This window comes from Ambystoma mexicanum, chromosome 5p (genome assembly GCF_040938575.1).
Source record: "Ambystoma mexicanum isolate Mex_15411 chromosome 5p, UKY_AmexF1_1, whole genome shotgun sequence".
NCBI classification, from domain to species: Eukaryota; Metazoa; Chordata; class Amphibia; order Caudata; family Ambystomatidae; genus Ambystoma; species Ambystoma mexicanum.
In genome coordinates this window covers 784,710,078-784,736,438 of record NC_090930.1, presented here as the reverse complement: position 1 = coordinate 784,736,438, position 26,361 = coordinate 784,710,078, and the positions used below count along the sequence as shown (strand labels likewise).

Sequence of the window (26,361 nt, the reverse complement as noted above, 5' to 3'; positions counted from 1 at the left end):
TAGGGGAAAGAAAGCCGCACCCGCAGGAGCAGGAGCCACTTTACCTTCGGCAACTGCATCAGCCGCTTCAAAACCACTCTGAGGTCTCCCCTCACAGAACACCAGTAGGGGGCAGGTTAACTCACCATCTGACGGAATGGCAGGCTATTACGTCAGATGCTTGGGCTCTGGAGACAGTGGCCCAAGGTTACTGCCTGCCCTTCCTACATATCCCTCAGAGTCATCCACCGGGGAACAACCCTTTGAAGCTTCCAGATCCGCTCCTCTTGCAGGAGGTTTTAGACCTGCTAGAGAAAGGTGCCATAGAACTGGTACCTGTAGCGGAAAGGAACAAGGGTTGGTACTCCCCCTACTTCATAATACCGAAGAAGGACGGAGGACTGAGACCCATCTTAGACTTACGGGAATTGAACAAATTCCTCCGAAAGGACAAGTTCAAGATGGTGACTCTCTCTCAGATCCTTCAGGCCCTCCAGCTTCAGGACTGGTTGGTATCTCTAGACCTCCAGGACGCTTATTTCCATGTGCCGATCCATCCCAGGCACAGGAGATACCTGAGGTTCGCAATTGGCAGCTCTCATTATCAATTTCGAGTTCTGCCATTTGGGCTAACCTCCGCCCCGAGGGTCTTTACCAAGCTAATGTCGGTTGTGGCTGCAAGTCTAAGGAGGGAAGGGATTCATGTCTACCCTTACCTAGACGATTGGTTGATCAGAGCTGTATCTTCGGAACAGGTTCAGAGACAACTAGATTATGTTTGCCACTTCCTTCACAAGCTGGGCTTCTCCCTCAATTTAAAGAAGTCACAGATGATACCATCACAGAGACTCCAATTCATTGGAGCAGTCCTGGACACTTCCCTGGGAAGAGCCTTGCCACCAGAGGTGAGGGCTCGAGATATTCTGCAGATGGTCATCAGATTTCAGAATGCCCAATATCTCCCAGCCTACGACTTTCTGAGGTTGCTAGGCCTCATGGCATCCTGCATATTCCTCGTGCCGGAGGCTCGCCTGAGAATGAGATCCCTCCAGTGGGCACTGAGAACTCAGTGGTCACAGTTCTCAGGAAGGATGACAGATCTCCTTCGGATCCCGGTCAAAGTAGCCCGAGACCTTCAGTGGTGGGCCTGTCGGGAGAACATCCTGAAAGGAGAAATGTTTTGGCAACCATGGCCGGAGATAACAGTAGTCACGGATGCCTCACTCACGGGGTGGGGAGCTCACGCCAACGACTTGACCATCAGCGGTCGTTGGTCTCCATCGGAGTCCAGACTACATATCAACCTGTTGGAGCTGAGAGCCATCAGACTAGCGCTGAAGGCTTTTCTGCCGTCTGTACGGGGAAGAAACGTCCTAATAATGACGGACAATACAGTGGCCATGCACTACCTCAACAAAAGAGGAGGCGTAGGCTCACTACCACTGTGCAGAGAGGCGATGCAGCTCTGGTTTTGGGCAATTCAGGAAGGAATCTCTCTATCGGCAATTCACCTAGCCGGAGAGAAGAACTTGACAGCGGACGCTCTGAGCAGGCAGAGCACAGTCTCTCACGAGTGGGAGATAGCTCAGGAAGTCCTTCAAGAGATCTTCGCCCTTTGGGGAACCCCTCAAGTGGATCTGTTCGCCACCAGTATCAACAGGAAGTGCGACAGATTTTGCTCAAGGGAATTTCCCCCGAGAGGAGCTCTAGGAGATGCGTTCGTAGTGGACTGGGAGTTCCCACTTCTGTACGCGTTCCCTCCGGTCCCTGTCATTCCTCAAATGATCAGGAGGTTGAGAAGGTTTCGGAAGACCATGATCCTAATTGCCCCGGATTGGGCCAGGAGAACGTGGTACCCGGACCTTCTAGACATGTCCATCTGCCCTCCAATTCGACTGCCATACAGAGAGGATCTTCTCTCGCAGAAGGAAGGTCAGGTTCTCCATCCAGCCATCAAGACCCTCAACCTTCACGCTTGGTGTCTGAAAGGTTGAGGTACAAGGATTGGGACCTTCCGGATGATGTTATGGAGGTGTTGCTTTCGGCCAGAAGGCCGGCAACTAAAACTCTATACCGCTGCCGTTGGAACAAATTTTGCAGCTGGTGCAGAGAAAAGAATATTGAACCCTTTTCTTGTGGTACACCTATGGTGTTGTCATTCTTACTTTACCTGGCTAATTCAGGCCTACAGGTTGGCACAATTAAGGGCTATCTCGCAGCGCTATCAATCTTTAAGCGCACTGCAGAGGAGCCTTCATACTTCAAAATTCCATTGGTAATACAATACCTAAAAGGATTAACTAATGTTTATCCCCCGAAACCTTTTCAAGTTCCCTTATGGGATTTAAACCTAATTTTAAACTTCCTAAAGGGTGCCCCTTTTGAACCACTACACTCTTGTTCATTGAAGCTTCTCACCCTCAAAACTGTTTTGCTAATAGCATTGACATCTGCTAGAAGGGTTAGCGAGTTGCAAGCCTTATCGTGTAAACCTCCACATACAATCTTTTACAAGGACAAAGTTGTTCTTCAGGTGAAGCCTAACTTCCTCCCGAAGGTAGTCTCGGAGTTTCACATCACTCAGAAGATTATATTACCTTCTTTCTACCCTCCTCCTCATCCGGGGAAGGAGGAAGAGAGACTGCACAGGCTGGACCCTAAGCGAGCCTTGAGCTTTTATATCAGCAGATTGGCTAAGATCAGACAAGCAGACCAACTCTTTGTAGGTTATGCAGGACATAAGTTGGGCCTTCCAATAACAAAACAAACCATCTCCAGATGGATTATTTTAGCCATTCTGGAGTGCTACAAATTGGCAGGAAAGGAGCCTCCTCAAAATCTAAGGGCTCATTCTACCAGGGGTATCGCAACATCCTCAGCCCTTCAAAGAGGGGTGCCAATTCGAGATATATGTGCGGCTGCCACATGGTCGTCCGCACATACATTTACCAAATTCTATAGCCTGGATTCCTCCTCTAGTCAAGAAACTAGATTCGGCAAGGCTGTGTTACACTCTGTCCATTCTGGAAGGGTAACATAACTTTTATTACTCCCGCCTCCAGTCACAATACCACTGCTATGGGAGTCTATCTAAGATAAGGAATACGTCGGAGGACACAATCCCTTCGAAGAACTAGTTACTCTTACCTTGTAACGTTCTTTCGATGGGATGTTCCTCCGACGTATTCCTTATCGACCCTCCCATCCATCCCCGCAGTATGACTTCCTGTGGGTTTGCAGCCTATGCTCCTTCAAGGTGATTAGTCTAATCCAAAAACATTACTGGGGACTACAAAACGGAACTGAGCAACGGACGCTGCGCGCGGCCTTTATAGGCAGGATGACGTCGACGTCGGCACGGAGGCCGTCGAGGGTCATCGACTCGGCGATCATCGACGCGCAGCGCCCTCTGGCGAAAAAATTTTCCGAGGCCAGCAAAGCTGAAGGATTTCTATCTAAGATAAGGAATACGTCGGAGGAACATCCCATCGAAAGAACGTTACAAGGTAAGAGTAACTAGTTCTTCCCTTCTGTGAAAGGCACAGTGAGCTAAAGTGTGGCTGCGGACGCCATGTTCGATTCTCGCAGAGGGGAGCCTATGACTCATTTTTCATCCAGACCTAGATCTCTTCGCAACACAGTAGCTCAAAAAGCAATGCTTGCGCCTCCGGGTTTCCCCAGTGAGGGTCCAAGGGGAACGCACTGTGGATCAGTTGGTCAGGGAGATTTGTGTACGCTCGTTGTCCCTTCTCCCACGCCCCCCCAACACCACTTATCAACAAAATAATACACAAGGTGCATCAGGAGAATCTTGCTATGATATGTGATGAATCCTGCAGAGTCCTCACAAAATCCCGTCCTAAAGTCTCCTCCCAGGTGGCCTGGGGAAGGCAGACGCTACCGGATCCTAACCGTAGAGATGGTATTAGCCAGATGGATCACCTGGAAGAAGGCCACCAAGGGAATAGTGTGACTCTGTTAGGAGAGCTGCAGTACTCATCCTCTTGGGAATAGTGGAATACCTAATGGCTTGTCAGAAGAAGGCTTCCCTTCCCACAATTACCCAAATTGTTGAAAACCCTCATGGTCAACATGCAAATGATATATGTAGGGATCAGAGCTTTAATACCATTGCTTCTGATAATCTTGGTTCACCCTTATGCGTGAACTGTAAAATCAAAAACCAACCATTAATTCCTCTAACTCCCTCCCCTAAAGGTGTATCCTGTAAATAGAGTGAATTAAATAAAGTTAAAACTGAAGCCTTTTGTTAGGGAGAATTCTCATTCTATGGCTAATTTCCCTTACCTATAGAGTCCCCCAGCAGCTTTGCTGGATTTGAAGGGTTTGTTTCTTTTCTCCTGCCAATAGTGAGACTCTTTTTCCCACTCTTAGGCCTTTTTGCTATGTGCGTTCTAGACTATTTTTGTGTTTAATGTCTATGGGGTTTTTCTCACCCCCATAGGAACCATCTTTATTCACATGTGTTATACAGCACCCTCCGTGCAGTGACACAGGGGTGTCGTAGCGACCCCCAAACATAGACTCCATACCCTGGGACTGACTACTGTCTCCCAGGGCATGTAAAGTCCCCATTGACTTTACTAGTCAATTTTTATTAACTAAACCAGTACAACCCATCTTACTCTGGAGGTACTGGAAAGGGTTAATAGCTTTTCCCTTATGTTCATTTACCAGAGGGTACCGTACAGTCCCTCTCTCAAAAGTTTCTGGCTGGTGGCAGTGGTTACTACTGTAAATATTGGACCGCAAATATTTTCCTATGGGGTTTCCCATTGTTCGAGGCTACCACTTTTTCTGACAGCCTCTAACATACCGCCGGTGTATTTTAATATTAACTTTACTCCGGTAGGTTTTTGTTGCCAGAACTTTAATATAACTTTCGCGTGTCTTTCTCTAAACTAATAACCCAGGTCGGGGATCCTTTGTTCGTCCGTTTGGCGGGCTTCTGCCGAGAAGCCCTCCTTCCGGCGCCACTCAGTCTGGGGTGGGTCTTTTGTGTGGGAGGTGGAGTAGGACCCCTGGACAGGGTTTCCTCAGCAACCCATGTCGCACCCTATCCTGATAGGCTGGAGGGTCTCCCGCCGAGATGACAACTCCACTGTGTGAGTGACAGCTAGGCTGTATGAATGGGGATCTTTTTGTATAAAAGCAGGGTCCTGAGGACTGGAAGAGCAAGACGTCGCCACTGGAACTAAGAAGCCGAAGAGGAGCGAAGCAAAGATATCTGCAATGACTGAACCACTGGTGAAGCCCTGCTGCAGCGTCTCACCACTTTTCTCCATACGACGAGAGAAGATCTTCACCTGCAAGAGCCTTCTTCCCTTGAGCTGGTGGGGCCAACCAGTTTGCCAATCGCCTTCCCGGACCTGCCTTGGTCGAATCTCCCATACCTCGTCCTCGGAGGCCGGATAGCCAGGCACCTGTCCACCCAGACCGCGATTTAAAGGAGCGTACCTTTTATTCGTCAGGCAGCACCGCCACTGGTTTCATCCCTGGGTAGTCCAGTGACTCGAACCTTCCTCCACGACAAGAGCCTCTTTTCCTCTGCAGGAACTACCAGGAACTACCGCCACCGCAGGAGCCACTTCTTCATTTAAAGGTTCATTGTTCCGCCAGGCCGCCCTTTCTTCGCGGTAGCACTAAAGGTGTTTTAAATCCTTTACCTACCTATTGGGTTGGCCGCCCCTCTCTCTTAACATTGTCTTTTCAACTTCTGCATCCACCTTTTCAAAATTGTTAACCAAAGACAGACTGCAGCTACAAGAACATTTTGCTCCTGGGCCCTTGCCCTGTACCACTGACTCTGGCACAGGCCTACTGACTCTGGCTACATTTGTTAGACCTGCTTTCTTTAGATTGATTCTCAACAAGAACTGTGTTGGTGCACCTATTTCTTTAACAACCCTTTGCTTCCCCTTTTTAAACCCTGTGAAATGCCATTTTGCTCGGTTTTCATTTAAGTATTGCCTATACTGATGCACTGTCTTGCTTAAGTGGTTCACAAACTAATGGGAAGTGTTGCTAGGGCGTGTAAGATACTATTTCTATATAACTTGTACTTTCCCTCCCTTGTGAGGAATTGATAGAGGATCTTTTATGTGAGGTTTACACTGTGCCGTTTTGCTCAGTTTTCGCTCTGGTTCACTTGGTCTACAATTTAACTTGGGAGTGTGTATATTGTTCCTTTGACTTAATTTAACTTGCTTTAAGAACTGTGATAGATGTGTTTATCTAGAAGTGTATAACATAAATATATATACACTTTTTAATACAAAGCTTTGGTCAGTGTTTCCTTGTGCCATAGTACTGTAGGCCTATTGTGTAAACCCTGAATACTGCTCATCTCCCTCTTGAGATAGGTCCGACTGCTCAGCCACAGCTACCAACTAAATCTTTGTTGTACGGACTGATACCAAAGGGGATTTATTGCTCTCACCTGTAGTCCTAATCTTGTGAATGTTGTGTAGTGCTCCCTAAGTATTCTGCCTAACACCTTTTACATAAAAGAAAACCAAACATTAGGAACTTCAAGTCCTGTAATGCTCTGGATATTGGGACGAGGAAGAGGGGCTCAGATGCACAGAACTGCAAAATGCGGTCTAGTGTTTATAATATATTAGACCCCTTCAGGTGCATTCTATTAGTTGAAGTAGAAGGAGTAGCCAGCAGCAGTGTGTGCAGCAGAGAAGCGAAGACGCTGCAGCCACCGCAGGGATTGCAGTAGATTTTGGTACTGAGAGTGGTGTAGAAGTCACAGAGGTGAAGTTCAGAGGTTGCACAGCAGGAAGCAGTGTTTTGACAGGCTGCCTCGCGCGAGAGAGAGGCTCTCCTTAATCTGTGCAGTATTCCGATAGCTGGCTAGCACAGGAATATCTAAGGAGCAAGACAGGCTCCATATGCGAAAGGCGCGGGCTACGAGAGTGCGACCTGAACTGCCAGAAGCCCAGGACCCTGCTATCATTGCCAAAGTAAAGAAGGGGCAACATTGAGGGGTAGGATGGGACTCTGGTAACAATATCCCATGAACAACAAGGGTGGATTGGATTGGGGCAAGAAAGGGGTGGATACCATGTTTCGCCTTCAGACTCCCTCACTGCAGTCCTCGAATACCCCCTACCCAGGTGACCCTCCCTTGCTGGTCCGCCCCCAGGGTCGGATCCAAGAGCGATGGCCTTTCCCTGGCCACCTGAGCAATGGATCCCCGGGGATTACTTGTGAGAACACCCTTTGGCTTCTCCTAATGGCCATGCAATATCTAGAGACGCATCCCGTGCTCCTAGCTCGAGGCGTCTGAAGTCTGCCGCAACCGCATCCAAAAGTTCGAGGCAAGACTTAGAAAGCAAACTGACACCAAGCGATATCACTACCACGCATACAAAATCAAAGGTTACAGTTTCCACGACGCAGATGACAAACAGGTGCCGAAACAACTGTCCGGACATCGAAAGAGTCCAGTAGTGTAGATGCTCACAAACTACTGTCAAGAGTCCCACAAACATCTGTCAAAACAGTTTTATATACTTTTTCAAAAGACAGACACTACACTTCAGCTACGTCCCCCTTATTTGAAGCGTTACATAGGGATCCCATTCCTGCAGATCCTGAGGCAATTGCTTTTCCAATAAAAGATACACTTAGATTGGGTACATGGACAAGAGATCATTTTGAAGAGACAATGGACAAGGTTTCTTCTTTTGTAAATGTTTAAGAACATTACCCAATGAAACCAAAATACATTGACATGGGTTAGAATCGACCACCAGCTAAGCTGCCCAGACTATATAGGAAACCCTCTTATCCCATGATATAGTTCATATTGATTAAGATAACGGAGATGATGTGTTTGTTGATAATCAGGGACTTTATATGTTGATCCCAGTGACGATCCTGATAATTGCCTGTTACCATCACCTGATGTTGACTATCGGTCGTTAACACCCCTGTAGACGGCCTGATCCTGAATAATGACTTACTTAGAAATCTGCAGACGATTTCAAAATGCAAACTCTTGATATGTATAGATACAGATTTTGTCAATGATATTCTTAATGAGAAAATATCTGTGCTGACAGTTTATTCCTTTTTTGCAGTCCATAACCAAACAAATACAACTTTATTTAGTAACCACTTTGCTTTCTAGAGCAGGAAATCCATGTATAGATACTGCTCCTACTGACCCTTTGTATACAAGGGGCCTCCTCAAACCGGATTCCCTGGTGGTAACAATCACACGAAAAGGGCAGGAACACTACTAGCATCCGCTGAAGAGCCTCCCGATAAAGAATGCAAGAAGCTGTATGCCCTAGGTAAAAAGGTCTCGGCTTCTGCGGTGTACCAGGTCAGAATTGATAATAACACAACTGTTAGCAAGTTATAGCGGAGCACTATGAGATAATATCCAGGAACAACTAGACTCTGTTCCTGAACCCTTCCGCTCTCAGATTCTAAAAACTGTATCGGAAAGCAAACAAGTTGCCAACAGCATTATTAAAAATACATGGCACAGAAACAGCAGGCAGGATAGTGGCACAAGGCACACTGCACAAACGTCACTCGTAGCTTTGCAATTCTGGTTTCAAGCTGGAAACCCAAGCTGCTCTCATTAACATGCCCATAGAGAGCAATGTAGTATTTGGGAAGGCAGTGGATGACGCTCTAGAAAATGCCAAAAAAGAGCATATAACTTTTTTTAAAATGGTAAGGGTGCAGAAGTAAGGCTTGGACACAATGGTGGTATGTTTTTGGGGTATAGTCTTTTATTTATTAGTGGGTTGGAAAATGCCTCTCTATCCCTAATGCTAAGAGGGGTTTCCCTGCCTCAAAGGAAAGTAATGAGACTGTCAATGTGTGTCACTGTCGTGTCTAACACCTACTTCTCCAGCATGGGGTCTGACATGGATTCACATGCTCATGAATATTCCCCGTCTTCAGGCCGGGAATCCTCGAGAAGAAAATAGTATTGCTTTAAAAGCCTGAATACTGCCTTTCACCCACTATCCAGTGACTGAAGATTGGGTCATACTGCACTCATCCAATGACGGTCGTCTCCCTGAGTCCTGAAACCGGCGCCCATCTTCAGATTTTAACGCATGTTTTGGTGCAGTCCTTGAGTTTTGCTCACCAAGCTTTTTTCTATAGAGTTGAGTTAAACAATGTTGACAAAATGTCAAAGACTGCTGACGACTAGAGGGCTCCGGTAACAGGGTTACGTTGCCTGTTAACTTTCGAAGATATACACACAGGAAGGCAGGAGAAGTGTTTTCAGGCTCTGCTCCCGGTGTGGCTTGCAAAACATCTATGTGGAGGACAAACACAATAGATGTGTCTACTGTCTGCATCCCGACTATGAAGAGGACCGTTGCGATATCTGCTGAATTATGAATGGCTGCAGACAAACGTTGAAATTAAAAAGTTCTAACAAAATCGTTGCAAAGTTTCTAGTCTAAAGTACTGGTGTTACAAAGTCTAGATCTAATTTTAAAATGCACCAAAACTACAGGCATTCACCTAGGACATGGTTTAGCCAACACTCTGGGATTAGGGTGTTCCTGAACACATTTGTCGCAAGACTTGGCTCCTGACTTGGCTTTAGTTTTTATCTGGGCTTTGTTTATTTCTGGTGCTGGCACTCGGGTGAAATGTCTTTTTCGTGGAAGTACAAGACGATAGCCTGAAGGAGATGCCTCATAAGCACCTTAAGATTCATCCCTTTGGCATATGTGGTTTTGCAGATTATATACAGGTTCTCCCGCATCACTCTGGTACTTCTGGATAGAATTTCTAGCCCTCTAAGCAGGTCAGTAAATCTTCTTTATTTGGTTTGGTGACCTCACTGTTTCCTGTCTGTACTATAGTTTCCAGCTAACTTTTGATCACTCTGGTTTTAGCTGTATTAGCTATCTAAGGAATCTAAAGGTGCTTGTCAGTTGTCAGTAAGTCGAAAGTAAAAATGTCCTCCATCCAAACTAACTCTATCTCACCCTACCACACTACCACTATATTTAACTAACTTAAATAGGCTGAGAGAATGTCTCATCTTTGCATGGTGTTTTCTTTATCTTCCAATATTTAGTCTTTCTCTATGGTAGAGATAGTTCGCTGCATATTCTCCTTAGATAGTCTTTGAGATCAATTCTTGTAGTTCTTCAATAATAGTCTTGTGTTTAATTTTTCTGTGGTTCTATATTTACAATAACTTGCCCTCATGTATTTTCGCACACTCTTGTCCTCACTTGTAGACTCTTTCCTCTCTTTACATTCAGGCTTTCCTGAGGTGGTTTTTATCTAGACGCCTTTTTTAGGCTTTCTTCATGATAACTTCGCTGTCTTACAATGTGTCTTCTATTATAGTGTTCATTCAAGATTTTTATATCCTGTTTCTCATTAAATTAGTTCATGTTAGACTTGCTCCAGTCTTCCGTTCTGAGGTCATACAGTTTCTTCCCTTCCTCCCAGGGAACTTATTCCCAGTCTCTGCTTGTTCCCCACCTGTGTTGCTTAAACCCCTCTATTATAGCCTTCTCACTTCTCTTCTTAACTAATTCTTCTCTTGATATCTTGTCCTTAGGACTGGGACGAGTTCCTTCCTTCATAAAATAACCCTCTTCATTGTTCGTGTTATTCATTACTGACATTCACTTCCAGTTGCAAAGTCTTAGCATTAGTTTCTCGTTCTTAGGACTGGGACGGGTTTCTCTTGTTGTATATAACCCTCTTCCCTCAACAGGTGTTCTGTTACTTTTGCAATTCCAATTATACAGTCTTCGTCTTTTCTTCTCGTCCTCAAGACTGGGACGAGTTTCTTCGGATCTATAACGATGTCCCAGCAGCCTCCGGCTTCTTCCGCTTTCCCTGGTACCTCTCTATGCTGTGAATGGTGGTGGGGCTCAGCTTTCGCTCAGGGATGCTTTTTCGTTCCTCTCTTGTCGGATTCCCGTTCCTGGTCCCTCATCGGGTTGCTGCTCTGTGTTTGCAGTTGGAAGCTTTCCACACTTCCTGTACCGGCGATCTCGGCATAGTTGATTGTGCGTCCTGCCCAACACGCTGTGTTTGTGGTCACGCCACCACCGGATAGTTTATTCTTCTCTCTTTCCTCACAATGCCCTTCTCATATCTGCACACGCCGGGCCTCTGGCATCTTGTACTGGAGTTCTCTGCTTTGTTGAAAGTCGCGGGCGCCACAACTTGCCTTCCTTCCACCGCCACAAGGTGTAATAATATGTCAGGGGGCTCTCCTTGCGCACCAGACTCTCCCCTTTCTCTCCTAATCGTCCCAGTTAATTATACATCTCTTGTTAAAGAGACATCTTCCTTTTGTTTTACAAATTGATTTCTTTTTGCATTGCCTTCAGTAAAAAATTCCACTTTATTTGTTAGTCCCAATTATGCAGCTATGGGCCTCTACCCCTAGGGAGGGTCTTGCGGATCGTGCTCACCTCCCTAGCCTTACAGGGTCAGTCTACCCTTATGGGAGAAGGGACAAATACCTGTAATTCGTCTCAGCTGCCGCACTCTAGTAAGGACAACAAGCCACCAGTACAGGAACCTTTAAGTGTCTTTTTATTCACTTTCTTTAGAAACTACAGATTGTATGCTGCACAGCGCCAGAGAGTGGAAAACATCAGGACCAGTTTCCTGCTAAGGCTGTCGTATCCAATCAGTCTCACGCTGCTAGTTTCTGTGGGAGACTAATATGCGCTTGAACAGATACAGGTCCTGTGATAACCTGGGGCCCACCCTATGATAAACTTCCTATTCTAAGGCCCGGTTGAGCTTGCGATTAACCCTAGCTGGCAAGGTAAAGGCTAAATAGTGCTTCCCTCAGAGACTTGATACTTTACAGTGGAATTACTTCAATGATACTGTGCGTACATTTTTCTCTACCTTCTATAAGATATAATGTATATTTACAATGCCTCTCTGTAAGTCATTTCATTGCTCAAAATACGTTTAATTCTGAATTCTTATCTTGCAGGTCCCGTCTTTAGAGCTATCATTAATACCTCAACCACGGCTATGAGGTTAGCCAAGAATGCTAAGGGGGATAGCTTCTTGCCTAGATTTGGAAAGGTAATGCTTCCTTTTGGGAACACCTCAAACGAACCTGATTTTTCTCAACCTTGTTATCTGGAATAGGTTTTGGAATATCCCAATCCCCACCCCTGTTGGTGGCTTAAGCTCTTTTGTAGCCTGCAAATCTTTTTATTTTAACCTGACAGATTGAAGCTTGTCCAGCATATTCATGCATGGAGTGTCCTCTGCTTTCTCTGTAGTCTCCATTTTGTGCACCCTTTCGGTCACTAAATCCTCTGATTTGGGTTCATTTAGTTCTTTTACACAGGTTTATATCCTGGAGTCCTCAACTACATCAGGCAGCAACCTTATCTGATATTTCCTGTGCATGATATATGTTTTCCAGGCGTTTTGCTTTCTCAGTGTTCTGCGACTTAAGGAAACGTCATTTTTCACTTTTGGGTTTATTCTCGACCAAACCACTTAACCTAGTTTCTATAAAGTTCTCTTGCAGCTCCAAGACCTCCATCTCTGTGTGTAGGCATCTCATCCTTCATTTTCTGAATGCCTTCCTTCACTTCTTAAAGAACTGGCTCAAATGTTCAAGAAGTTCTTTCTTGGTGATCAGAAGCATTTCTGGATTGTTGTTCCATTCTTTCTCGGTCATCGGACAGCCAAGCATGGTTAAGTTAATTATGTGTCCTTCAACTTCATTACAGCCCACGCACCCCAATCCACAACTGGATTTTGTAAGTATTCATACAGTGATGTTCTGTCCCTCTCCAGTCCTTCCAACCACCAGAGGCAACCTGAAACCATGCATATCCTGACCTCTCTGGGTATTTACCGGGTTAGAACTAACTTAATGGAGCATCTTTGGCAAGTGGCGTTGGACTCATCAGCTCAACTGCTTGAGTTCACTGTGTTAAAATGGCTTTCTAAAATTGGCCCAGAGGGGTGGATTTTGATTGGCCATCGTATTATGGTGAACAGGGAAATCCTGAGAGTTTAGCCAAACCCGATCAAGGTAAAGTAACAGAATGGCAAGGCTTTGTCTATGGAAAGTTGTGAGAGTGGTCTAGGGCTACAGCGAGTCCACATAGGATAACACCAATAATTCTAGTTAAACAGCAAGTATAAAAATATACAATACTTTTATTAGGCCTTTAAAATGCACACAAAGCCAGTGAAACAGTTTGTCACATATTGTCGCATCAGCACTTATAAAACAGATCTATACATTTACCCTTAGAAATAGAATATCATTTGATTCAATGACCATAATAGAAAGAACTCTTTAGAATATTCACAGAACAACTTCCGTAGTTCTTATAAAGTTCAACCCTAAGATGGTTTGGAGCCTTGTGCACAAAAGTCACCCGTTTCAAAAGATACTTTTTCAGGTGCAGGCTCCTTCGGCTACGATCTAAGTGATGCACAATGGAAGCTTGTATGTAGCCAAACTCGGAAAACATCTCTAAATGCCCGATTTAGACTAACACATTTCACATTTCTGCATCAGGCCTATTCTGCACCGATGAAATTGAGTAGAATTTACAATGACTGCTCCCCGAAGTGTAGGAGATGTGGTGGGGAGCCTGCTGACTTTTTCCATGTAGCTTGGGGATGCCCGCAAATTAGAGGGTTTTGGAGGAAGATTGAAGATGCAGTGAGAGAAATGCTATCCACACAACGGGAATTTGCACCTGAGGTATGGCTATTGGCCCTAATTGAAGGGGGATCTCGCACTGAGAGGAGATTACTGGGTATGGCAGTGGGGGTCACCAGGCATCTGGTAGCCAGGAAATGGGCAACGAGAAGCCCTCCAACTTTTTTTTTTTAACATGTTTATTTTAAGAAGGCAGGTTATCACAATATATAACTTAAACATTCGCAACATGATTCACAGTACAATACAATACGATTTCTCTCCCATTCCCTCCCCCAGTCTCAAGTTTCTTCCCCCCGCTCCCGCTGGGGCTCCCCAGCTTGTATTGTTCTCCTGGCCAATTGGGGCTTAAATGTCAAAGCCGGGAAATTTTGGTCATAGTCGAGGACCAGACCCCAGATGTTATGAAATCGATGTAGAAGGCCTGTCCCGGCGGCCGTCACCCTCTCAGCTATCAAGATGTCCCAGACCTTCACCCACCATAACGGCATGAGGGGACCTTCCACCGTCTTCCAGGTGCGGGCTATCACGTTCCTGCCCGCCAATAAGCTTTGGGATAATAGTTTGGCCTTGGGCCCTGACCTTGGGTAGATTCCAGGAATTGGGGTTCCAAGGAGAATAGGTTCAGGCTCCAGGGGCAGCTGCACCTGAGTAATGTCCTCATTCGTCGCCAGGCAATTTTTCCAGAAGGCTTGGGCCTTGGGGCAGGACCACCACATATGGAAGAAGGAGCCTACTTGGCCACATTGTCTCCAGCAGTGTGGGTCGAGAGTGAGATGCATGTGATGGAGTCCTAAGGGCGGAAAATACCACCCAAGGAGGATCTTATAGGCGCATTCCCTATTTGTGATACATGATGAAGAGGTGTGGGCCCGGGACCAGATATCAACCCAGAGTTGGTCCTCAATAGGGTGGCCCAGGTCCGCTTCTCATTGGGCCATATATCGGGGCTTGGAAATTAGTAAGTCTGGTTCGAGGCGTTTGTACAGAGTAGAGATTCTCCCTCGGGGTGGCAGCTCGGTAAGGGTCAGTTCAATGGCCGTTGGGGGGCGGGTGGCTGCCTGGCGAGTCTGGGGATGAGTGCACCAGTGGCGTAGCTGGATGTACGTGAACCTATCCTGTTCCTGAATCTTGAAGAGTTCTGTGCATCGCTCGAAGGTGCAGGGTTGACCCCCCTCGAAGAGTTGTCCCAGGGTCTCCAGGCCTCCTGCGATCCAGGGCCCAAAGTTTCGAATTGACAGGCCAGGTGAGAAAGTCGGGTTCATGAACACTGGGGTGAGGGGGCTAAGTCCCACTGGAATCTTCTGTAGTCTCAACGCTTTGTCCCAGACCGAGATGGTATGTTTAGTGGACGCCAAGAGTTCCCGCCATCGCCGCCGCTCCGGAGGAGGGACGTGCGGGAGAAAGCGTAGAGGCAGGGGTAGCTGCGCCTGTTCGAGGTCCACCCATCTAGGGCGGTTAGTAAGTATTTGCCATGATTGAATACAGGCCAGCTGGGCCACCATCTGGTACTTTTGTAGATCTGGAACCCCGAGACCGCCGAGCCTTGCGTTGCCCAACATTGTGGATTAAGGGATCCTGGCTTTTTCCCCCTCCAAATAAACTGCAACATTTTCTTCTGTAGGTTTTGGAGGGCTGGGGCCGGAATCGGGACCGGGAGAGAGGAGCAAGCGTAGAAGAACCTCGGTAGCAAGTTCAGTTTACACACCGTGATATGGCCCATCAGCGAGATCTCCTGTGCTGCCCACCGCTTGAGGTCTGCCTCAAAGGCCATAGATAATGGAGGGAGATTAGCCCGGTAAACCTCGCTTTGGTTAGCTGGAATCTGGACCCCCAGGTAACTGATTTCTCTGGTCGTCCATTGTACTGGGCACAGCGAGATTAGGGCTTCTCGGTCTGTCGAGGATAGGCCCACCGCCAGGGCCGCTGACTTCCGAAAATTGATGGCAAAGCCTGTGACCCTTCTATAGCTTGCTATCTCTGCCAGGGCTTGAGGGAGGGAAGAGCGGGGCTCCGTAATGGTCAGAAGGACATCATCCGCGTAGAGGGCCAGTTAATGATGCGCTGAGCCCGATTGGAAGCCTTTTATTGCAGGGTTCAACCTGATCCGCTGGGCGAACGGCTCCATAATTAGTGCGAAAAGGAGCGGCGAGAGCGGACATCCCTGTCTGGTTCCACAGGTTAAGACGATAGAGGAGGAGAGGGTGCCATTGACTCTGAGAAGGGTTTTGGGCGCTTTATAGTTAGCCAGCGTCATAGTGCAGAATTCTGGGCCGAAACCAAACGCTTCGAGGGTGAGCCTCATGAAGGTCCAGTCTACTTTATCAAATGCCTTAATTGCGTCCAGGGCCAGCAGCACCAACTCCCGGGGTCTCGGGAGGCCAGCTCCACCAGATCTAAAGTCCTGCGGATGTTGTCGGCGGTGGAACGATGTTTGAGGAAACCAGTTTGGTCGGCGCTGATTATCTCCGGCAAGACCTGGAAGAGGCGTGTTGCTAGAAATTTGGAGTATATGTTAGCATCAATTTTAAGTAGAGCGATAGGTCTAAATGACGCGGGATTCCTCGGATCGTCTCCCGGTTTTGGCAGTAAGACACTGATTGACTCCTGCATGGATGGGGTTATTGTGCCTGTGGTTCTGAATGAGTTAAACAGCTGCAGCAGAGGCGCTAACAATTGAGGTTTGAAAATCTTGTAGAACCTAGCCGTAAATCCATCCGGGCCAGGGTCCTGGGATTTAAGGGCTTTTATCGCCACGTCCACTTCCTCTTTGGTGATCGGCGCCTCCAAAGAGTCATAGGCTGTCTTCTTTAGTCGGACCAGCGCTGCTTCCCGGAGGTATTCTTTTTGTTCTCCCACGTTTCGCACAGGAGCAGTCATCACCTGGGTCAGGTGGGCTGTTGCAAGCCGAAGTTTGTCCTGGTCGGCGTATTGAATTTTGCTATGTTGATCCCGTAGACCCACAATCGTGTTGTTCCTTCTTGTCTTGGCTAGTTTGGCCACCAGTAGTCTATTGGCATAGTAAAACTGCTTAGTCTTTGCCATTTGGTGGGCAGTATGTTCAGCATAGTGGGCCTCAATCTTCTTCTGTGCTATCCGGATAGCCCGCTGTGTTTTAGGGGTCCAGCCCTTCTCCTTATGGAGCCTTTCAGCTTTATCCAGTTCTTCCTCGAGGCTCCGACGAGTTTGTCGTCAATGTCTGTGGTAGGCCACTCCTTGCGCAATCCGTTCCCCCCTCACCTCTGCCTTCTTTGCGTCCCAGTTGTTGGCGGGGGAGGTGTCTTTGCTGGGGTTCTCCTTGAAGAAATTGGTGATCGTGGTTGCGATTGTGTCTCTGAGAGGCATTTCGTTCAGAATCGGGTCATATAACGTCCATCTACGCTGTTGGGGATTAAGTGGTTCCTGCACTCGGATCTCCAGGGCCACCGGGGCGTGATCAGACAGGATTCTGGAGCCTATTGTCACATCGTCTGTGAATGTAAAGATTTACGGGGATACCAAGAGAAGGTCTATCCTGGAGAACGTTCTGTGGACATACGAGTAAAAAGAGAAGTCTGTTTCAGACGGATGGAGTACCCTCCACGATTCCACCACCCCTAAAGTTCTGAACAATTGCAGGAGAGCCAAAGCTGTAGCGAAGTCCCCGGAAGAGGGCGGGTGCGACTTGTCCTTGATGGGGTCCGGGACCCCATTGAAGTCACCCCCAATCACAATCTGGCCTTCCAGGAAGGGAGAGAGAGCTGTACTTAGCGACTCATAGAAAAGCGCCTGGCCTGAGTTGGGCGCATACACTGAAACTATGGAGTACAATTGTCCCTGCATCAGACATTTTACCGCTATGTATCGCCCCTCCGGGCAGCTCATGGAATCTAGAATCTGAGGGTTCAGCCCCTTCCCAAACAGGATTGCTGTGCCGCTTCTCTTAGAATTCCCAGATGCGAAGAGTTGCTTTGGAAAGTTCTGGGAGCGTAAGCTACCGTGATCTGCCAGCAGTAGGTGAGTCTCCTGTAGCATGGCCACTGCCGCTTGAGTTTCTGCAGGATGGAATTGCGTTTTGGAGGTGAGTTCAATCCCCTAACATTCAGGGAGACAAAACGCAGAGTCTGGTGTTCTGGGACCAGCTCCGGGGGCTCCGACAAGCACTGAGGGGGGGAGGGGAGATGTAGAGGAATTAGCCATCACGTCGCGAAGTGTGCAGCCATAGGTACCCTTGCCTTTGGGGTATTTTGCTCAGACCGCCAACGGGAGGACCGAGATTTAACTAGGGGAGGCAGACCGGTTGTGGGTCGGAAGCCCCCCCTGGCCAACAGGGCCAACGAATACTGAAAGGCCAACGTGGCCAAGATCATCAATAGTCTTAGTGGATCGTTCCAAGGACTCATTGGTGGAAAGTACCTTGGAGCTGGGCATGAGCCGTGGGGTGATGCCCGCTGCGTTAGGAATTGCGCTCATCTGTGTTCCTGTGGGTGCTGCTCGGGTCCAGAATGCGGGACCGGCGAACCGGGAGTGTAAGGGCCGGCGTCCTCATCACGGGATCCTGCTAGGCTATATCCTCTTCCGGAATCTCGGGACCTTCGACCAGGAGTTTTGTGTGGGATTAGGAGCCGCCACAGGGTCTGAGCCGGCTGACGCCTCCATGGGCGGTGAAGGTGAGGGGCTGGAAGCGTCCTGGTTCAAGATGTTATTAGCATCTTCCAAGTGGCTAATTCTCCTTACAGAGCCTTTGTAGGAGAATTGCAAAGCAGTGGGATGAAGCCATCTGTAGCAGACTTTTTGGGCTTAAAGAAAGGTAGTTAACGGGCAGAGGGCTCGCCTCCTCTGGAGCGTGAGAGGGGATAGATCTTGAAAAATCTGGAGGGGGGTCTCCTGGAAGGTGATGTCATCCTTGGAACGGCTGATCACCGAGATGGCTTCCTTCGTGGTGAAGAAGTGCACCCTGGTGATAACATCAGGTGGGCCATCCGATTCCACTCCGCGACAAGGGTTCAGCCTGTGAGTGCGATCTAGGAGCAGCTGCGAGTCATCAAGTTCCGGGAGGAGGGTTTGAAAGAAAAGGCCCACATATTGCACCAGCCCCTTGTCAGGGATAGGTGCAGAGTGTCCAGGCAGGCGCCGGGCCGCCCACCCACAGAGGCCGCCGGGCACGATGAAGAATCCAGCAGGGGCGGGTCGCCGCAAGAGCTCTCCGGTATCTCCCCGGATTCCTTACCAGGGAGTTGTGGCCCCTACCTCTTTCTGGTTGCAGGAGGGCTACCAGTCTTAGCTCCGGTGCAGGATCCTCCCGGGGTTGATGCAGAGGCGGGCGGCAGAGGGTCCTCTCTGCACGCCGACCACCTCAATCGCCTCCGCCGCGGCCTCCGGTGCCAGGGATCCCCCACTCAGATTCAGTCTCTGGCGCTTCGGGGTGGGGGGCGGGCCGCTCCTCACAGATAGATGGTGCCAGTCCGCTCGCCACGCCCGGGCGCTCAACTCCCCCAGCTTGTATGCTGCGACCGGGTTCGCCTCCATATCCCTGTGCCGTGTGCGCAGAGCCGTGCGTCCGCCATCTTGGTTTTCTCGGCCAGGGGAGGGAGCCGGGATCTGGACTGCGATTTGGAGCGTAAAGCTCCGATATCAGCCCCTCATCTCAGGACAGCTTGTTCTCCAGCGGCTCCTACGTCTGCGGCCGAAATCGCTGGATCGCTTAGGGCCCAGGAACCGCATAAATTCAGAAACGGCAGCGGGCAATCCACGGGCGGCTTCAGAGGAGCGACCTCATCGAGTCGGCTCCAAGCCACGCCCCCAGCCCTAGATTGCATGAAACTGTGTGAGCTGTGTGAATCCAAGTATTCTGTGGGCATGCCAACCTCAAGTCACCCGTTTGACTATTGGCCTCCATTCCGGCGATATCTGGCAGACATGGAGGCTGGATCTCCCTGCTCAGGAATGGGGCAGGATTAACTTTTATGAACCAGAGGCAATGTCGACTATGGACCCTAGACTACTGAACTAAGTGAAACAAGGGACTACTGGATGTGCTTAAATGCATTGTCTTTTTCTGGAAATACGATTTGTGTTGGGGATCCGAACGGGTGTTTTCGCAAGACGAGTTTTGGTGGGTGGGTAGCGGGTTGGACAGGGGGAGAAGGAGGAGTTGGGGTGGCCAGTTAATCAGTGTTTTGCTTGAATGTGAAAATTAATAAAGGAAGATTTATAAAAAATAAAACAAAATACTTTTCAGGTAGGTTTATTAAGAGATTTGCAGTGCCAGTGGTCAAAAAGGTAGTTACAGTTCAGGAAACACTCAGTCCCGTCCTTAGGGCAGTCCTAGGAAGGAATCCTGACCGGATCTCCATCAATGAAAGAGTGATTTAGGGAAAGGATTTTACGCTCCCGTGTAACCCTATGGAGAATTGGGGGAGGCGGCACAGTTTTTTAAACGTATGCCCTAACCCCAAACTCCCCCTGCCCAGCTCAGATTCTTCCAGAGACCACTGCTGGTTTCAATGCTTGGTCCCATCGAGCAAGGCCTACGGGTCCCAGGTGCAGAGGACACTTTTGGTTTCGGTATTTAGTTTTGGTCGGTCACGGTACTTCGGAATCGGTTCAAGACCGCTTCCTGAAGAACACCCAAACAGAGAAATATGAACACTTCTGAGGGACAGACCACCTCAGGACTCACAGGATTGAAGGAGGGTTGCAATGGGAGTCCACACGGTTAGGCGGCGACAGGTACTCCACAGGGGATGAACACTGGATTAGGCCCAGCACCAATTCTGTTCATGCAAGAAGGCAGAAAATGCAGGAGCAAGTGTCTTCTTTCATACGTTTGAGATCCTCCAATTTCAAAGAATGCACTCGGAACAGTGACTTCTGCAGCGACTTAGTGTAGGGGAGAGCTGGCCAGTCCACCATTTCGTCCATGGACACTTCCGAAGGTGCAGTCCTTCGAGCAGCGGTAGAGACTGGTTTTTCCCACCGGTCCAGAAGCCGAGCGCAGACGTGGCTCTTCTTGAGATCATGCAGAGAAGTAGGGCTTCACTGGGACAGCACTGGAGTCTATGCTGGTCTGCTTCAGGAGTCGTCTTCAGGTCGTAAGTGGAGCTCCAATGATGATCTCTTGCATGGCTGCGGGCGCCCTCCTTTTATCCAAGATTTGGGCTGGGAGAATGCCTAAGCCCACAAATGGTAAGGATCTGCACCATTCAAACTGGCAGTGGGTATACAATCGTGGATATCCCCTGGTCATAACCTCTGTGAAGCAACAGACATTCGGGCACCAGGGATGCAGATTGGGACTACACAGTTCCAACCCCTTCATCTAGCCACAAACAGTAACCTCCCCTTAGCCAGGGAAAGGACACCGCTTTTCACTGGAAAGGGATTTGCATGTAAGGCATTGCCTGACTTGAGAAGGCAGGAAGAAGGCCAAAGAAAAATTCAGTCCAAGAACAAGCCAAACTCCTTGTACCACGGCCAACCTAGGGTACATGAGGTAAATGCAAAAGTGCAAGAGTAAAATGGCACAAAAAGAGTAAAAATATCCCAGCTGCCACCAGATTGTCTTAGGCACATTGTATAAGTTTCCAAAAGCCATTATATAATAAGCTACCAGGATACTAAGTGTCCTCACTGCACTTCACTGTAAGATGTGTGCAATTGTAACAATACAAGATTTCAGAGAGGCATGGTCTCTCAGTACTGATATTCTTCGGGACTAATCAGTTTCCCCATAAGAATGAGCAAAACGGCAAGGGAAGTAAAGCAGAAGACTTTAATCCTCTCCAAAAAGTCAGCAAAGGGTGTAAAGTAAATAAAAAATAAAGCATGGTGCAGAGAAGTCTATGGGAGCAGCAAAAAGAAAATATTTCCTAACACACTGCTCTTCTCCACTGCTTACTTGTTGACATCCTTTTTCTGGTGGGTCCGTGCTCAGGCAGGACACCAACAATTTAGTGTGTCTTGTTTCCACACACATTTTGTGACCATGTGGTTCACTGTTAATTATGGGCCAGACCATTAAGCATGTCTTACCAACCTAGGGTTTGCGGTTGCCATCTTGGAAGGATTTGTGCAGTGGTGCTCAACACAGTCCCCAATTTATGACTGGCTCCCAGGCCTTTGACCCCCAGTTGCTGCATCTTCTGGTTGGTTCCCACCTCAGTTAGTTGGGGGGGGGGGGTCAGGGGTGGAAGTTTGAGCATGATTCCCCTCTGCCCCAATGGTGATGTGGTGGGGTATACTGCAAGATAATGCCGACTTAATTGCTGACTGGAGCCATTTCCGCTTAGCTTCTCACCACAGACGCTCCAATTTTAACTTTGCCCTGCAAGTGTGCACAAAGCAAATTTCTTAAACTAGAAAACAAATATCTGATTATTGAATGCCACACTTGAAAATCATTGGTTTTAATTAGCTAAACTAGATTAAAGTGACTTGCATATTTTCTGTCACCATGGTCTTTAAAATAATCTGAATTTGTAAATTGTCTGACACTGAATAATAAACTAAAAATACAATTAAAATGCTGCAACAGTAATAAGTACTTCTTATGTCTACAAATGTGGATGCATTACATTGTTTTCCTCATCCTAGCCAGACATTTTGAAAACTATTGTGCTTTATTTCCTACAAGTGAAGACCAGTGCTTCCAGCCCCTCCCATATTTTCGCTCTATTCCTTCGGTAAGCAGGATTTAATTTCATATCTGTCCAGTGTGTTGTTTACTTTGGTTGTACCTGCTGCTTTTATTTTAACTTTTGTTGGTTATGGAGGACAAGCTAATATGCAAATTATCTTTTTGTTAGAGTTACTACAGGATTGCCTATTCTTGGCTAAAGGTTGGCGATATCTGCTCAGCGCTTACAGTATTTTACAAAGGCCTGCTTCTCCTTCGCAATACTCCAGATACATCGCAAACCGTGGATTTTCTAGTCGGAATTATTAGCAGTGTCAATGGTAGGAAGACTTTATTTTCTCTATGCTGTTCTATGTTTTACACTTTTCATTGGAAATGCATGTAGTGATAATTGTGTTATGGGGCTCAAGGAATAAGGGTGCAGAACTCAAAACCCTCCTTCAATTGTACTGTAAATGAATGTCAAAGCTGGATTACTTTTTCTAGGTCCAATGGCTGAATGCTGATCTCCTCACTTAGTCTTTGGAAACTCTTCAGCACACCATTGTTTATCATTGAGTTTCACTATCCGTGTAGTTTCCTCAGTTCTTTGAGACGAATTACAGTTGCATTGCTGGGTCATCGGCGTGGTTTACTTAGAACATTCTACTTCCCATTGTAGTTTTCTGCCAGGAAATGGCTAGAGCAGTAAGAGAGTTCACCCTGTCCACTGTTCCGTTACAAGGTGTTGGGTAAGAATTGGTGTGATAACAGTGGGTGAGACTACAAAAGACGTATCTGCTTGGTATTCAGTAAACCACCTTTTGGTATAGATCTGTACTACACAAGTTGGTAGTGTGACTGAGCATGCAGGCCTATCTCAAGAGGGGTAACTGTGAGCTGTTGCAGTGAGATTTGCTAATAAAAGTATCCAGGTAAAACCTACACTCAAGGTTTCAGTTATAAATAATTATTTATTTAACATCAATTTTTAAATAAGCGTTCTTTAAAAAGGGCAAGATATGTAACAATCAAATATACTTTAAAATACTTTTCCAGAATCATCATGGGTTTAGTAGATATTATTTAGAGTTGTTTTCTACACACTTCATACACAAGGACAGCAATGGCATTTATATATCCCTAGTAATACTTTGCAGATTCTTAGGTTGCAGAAAGGAAAGGTTAAAGGAAAGAAAAAGGTTAAAACAGGTTCTCAGTATAGGTCAGAACAATAAAGATTACCCACGCTTACAGCTCAGGAAGTCTTCATTCTATTAAAGACAAGGAGGCAAGCATTATGCTTTATTTTCTTTAATACTGTCAACATAGCATTTCAACATACAACTTTTAAACTTCAACATTTGCGCTTTTTTCCTCTGTAACACTGAAAATAGCCAATCCTAGGTTTAACAGTCCCAAAACAACGTATACTTTCTGAAATCAGTCTTGAATTAAAACTCCCATGAACCTTTAGGAGTGTGGTAGTCCTGACCCTAGCTCCTGCTCCAATCCGGTATCAGGTCAGCCTATAAGAACCCCCAGTGTCGGGTTCCTTCCTCTTCTTTTTTGCCTTTCATGTTCTTGGTAACAAACTCAAACGGTGTTATGAACGGTCACCAACAAACTTCCAATGCAACCGTGAACCATGTCCCTGAACAGTAATTGCCTGGAATCCTTGGGCGAAGTAAATGAGCTTCGAGGGGATTGGGTCCTCCGACGTATTCCATATCAATGACAGTAATCACCACAGCTGTGCTGCTTCGGAAAATCTTTGTGCGTCCTGCGTCAATGACGTCGATATGCTGTCCTCGAGGGCCTCCGTCGAGCCGACGTCACTGAATGTTATAAGTAGGACGCCCGTAGCCTCAGTTCCATTTTTTCCGTGAACGTGTTCGCTTTGGAGATCTCGCCGTGCCTTGATTCTACTGAATCCTGTTCCTTCGGTTCTTCGAACCTGTTTCTTCATTGCTATCGATATTTCTTCGGCTTCTTCCACCCCACGGTCCGGGTTTAAGAAGTGTCGGGTGTGCGGGTCCAAGATGTTGTTGACGGATACGCACGACGCTTGTCTCTGGTGCCTCGGGGAGGACCATGATACGGATGACAGTCAATCGCTCACATCGAAGGCCTTGCGGGAGCGTAAGAAGAAGCTGTCGCAAAGAAGGGTGGCTGTGTCTTGGACTTCTCCGGAGAGTCTCCCGGCAGTGAGCAAGTCCTTGCCGAAGAAATATCGCTCAGCCAGTGGCGACCCCTGCTACTTGACCACGCACCCCACTCCGGAAAGTTTGGTGGTGCAGGTGGCTACGGCCCCCGCAAAGCAGGCGTCGTACCCTACCATCCCTCCTGATAGGGACGACATATGTTTTGACGGCTGGGTGAAGAAGGTATTTTCTTCTGGGGGTATGGCGCTTCAGGCTGTCAACACCGTTTGTGCCTTGTCTCGTTTCACGCACAATCTGTGGAACTGTATTTCCCTAGTGGCTGATCATATTCCCGAAGGGGAGGTACCGGATGGTTTCCTTGCTATCGTGCAGGATGGCAATGATGCCATGTGTGAATCCGTTCAGTCGGGTTTGGACATGGTTGATTGCGTCAGCCGGTCCATGGCTGCGTAATACGCAGGTTTGCGTGGTTGCGGAAGTCAGGTTTTGCTCCTGATGTGCAGTCCCGCCGCCTCAACATGCCCTTTGATGGTGAACATCTTTTTGGCAGCAAGGTTGACGAGAGTCTTGAGAGGTTGCAGACCTCCAAAGCTGCAGCGAAGTCGTTGGGCGCTGCAGTCCGCCAACCTCTGCCTTTTCGTCCTAGGGGACAGCAATGGAGGGGAGGTTCCTTTCGATATTACTCATCCTATAGTAAATCGAGAGGAGCTGCTAGTCAAAGGGGCAACCGTAGGAGTGCCAGAGGTGGAAAACAAGGTACTCAAGGTGCCAAGGCCGCGCGAGCAGTTGCCTCTTTGCCCTCAGGCACTGCCGCAGCCAGTTCAGCTCAGTCATGAGGCCCATGCTTCGCCGGTTGGGGGAAGGCTGGCGCAGCATCTTGTAGAGTGGCGTGCCATTACTTCAGATGTGTGGGTTCTGGAGATCATAGCCCACGGCTACGGTCTTCCTTTCCGGCAAAGGCCTCACGACAATCCACCAGGGAATCTTTCTTTGAAGAGTCTGGATCCTCTCCTTGCGCAGGAAATTCAATCCCTGCTGGAGAAAGGCGCCATAGAACTGGTGCCTGTAGCGGAGAGGAACAAGGGATGGTATTCCCCTTATTTTTTGATTTCGAAGAAAGACGGGGGATTGAGACCCATCATGGACTTGCGCGGTTTGAACAAGCTCCTCAGGAAGGACAAGTTCAAGATGGTTACTCTTTCTCAAGTCCTCCAGGCCCTTCAACTTCAGGACTGGTTGGTGTCTCTAGACCTCAAGGACGCTTATTTTCATGTGCCGATCCATCCCAAGCACAAGAAGTACCTGAGGTTCGCGGTTGGCAACTCGCACTTCAGTTTTGGGTCCTGCTGTTCGGAATGACCTCCGCCCGAGGGTCTTCACCAAGCTCATGGTGGTGGTGGCAGCGTATCTCAGGAAAGGGGGGGATTCACGTCTACCCCTACCTGGACGATTGGTTGATCAGGACGCGCTCTCCCAAGCAAGACCTGGATCATCTGTCTGTCATCTGCCACTCTCTTCACAAGCAGGGCTTCTCCCTCAACTTAAAGAAGTCCCACTTGACGCCAACTCAGCGGCTCCAGTACATCGGAGCAGTGCTCGACACGTCCCTGGGGCTGTGTTTTCCTCCCCAGGTGAGGGCTCACCCCATTCAGCAGATGGTGCACAAGTTTCAACATGCCCAGAGTCTCCCAGCGTTCGAGTTCTTGAGGTTTGCTCGGCCTCATGGCATCCTGCATTCTTCTGGTGCCAGAGGCCAGGTTGCGGATGAGATCTCTGCAATGGGCTCTCAAGCTCCAGTGGTCACAGTCCTCCGGCAGGATGTCGGAACTCGTTCAGGTGCTGCCCTCGGTCGCCCAGGACCTTCTGTGTTGGGCCGTCGAAGGCAACTTGATGAGGGGGGCTCCATTTTGGCTACC

At 47.9% G+C, this 26,361-nt stretch overlaps 1 protein-coding gene across 4 annotated transcripts in view; it reads left to right on the top strand.

Annotated features, from left to right (window-relative positions):
• Window positions 1–26,361, top strand: part of TRANK1 (tetratricopeptide repeat and ankyrin repeat containing 1) — a 2,632,183-nt gene that overhangs the window by 649,510 nt on the left and 1,956,312 nt on the right. For all 4 annotated transcript variants that reach the window (XM_069613200.1, XM_069613201.1, XM_069613199.1 and 1 more), the window contains one exon: window positions 22,471–22,621. In XM_069613200.1, the coding sequence (XP_069469301.1) occupies window positions 22,471–22,621 (151 nt within the window). The remainder of the gene's footprint in view (window positions 1–22,470; window positions 22,622–26,361) is intronic.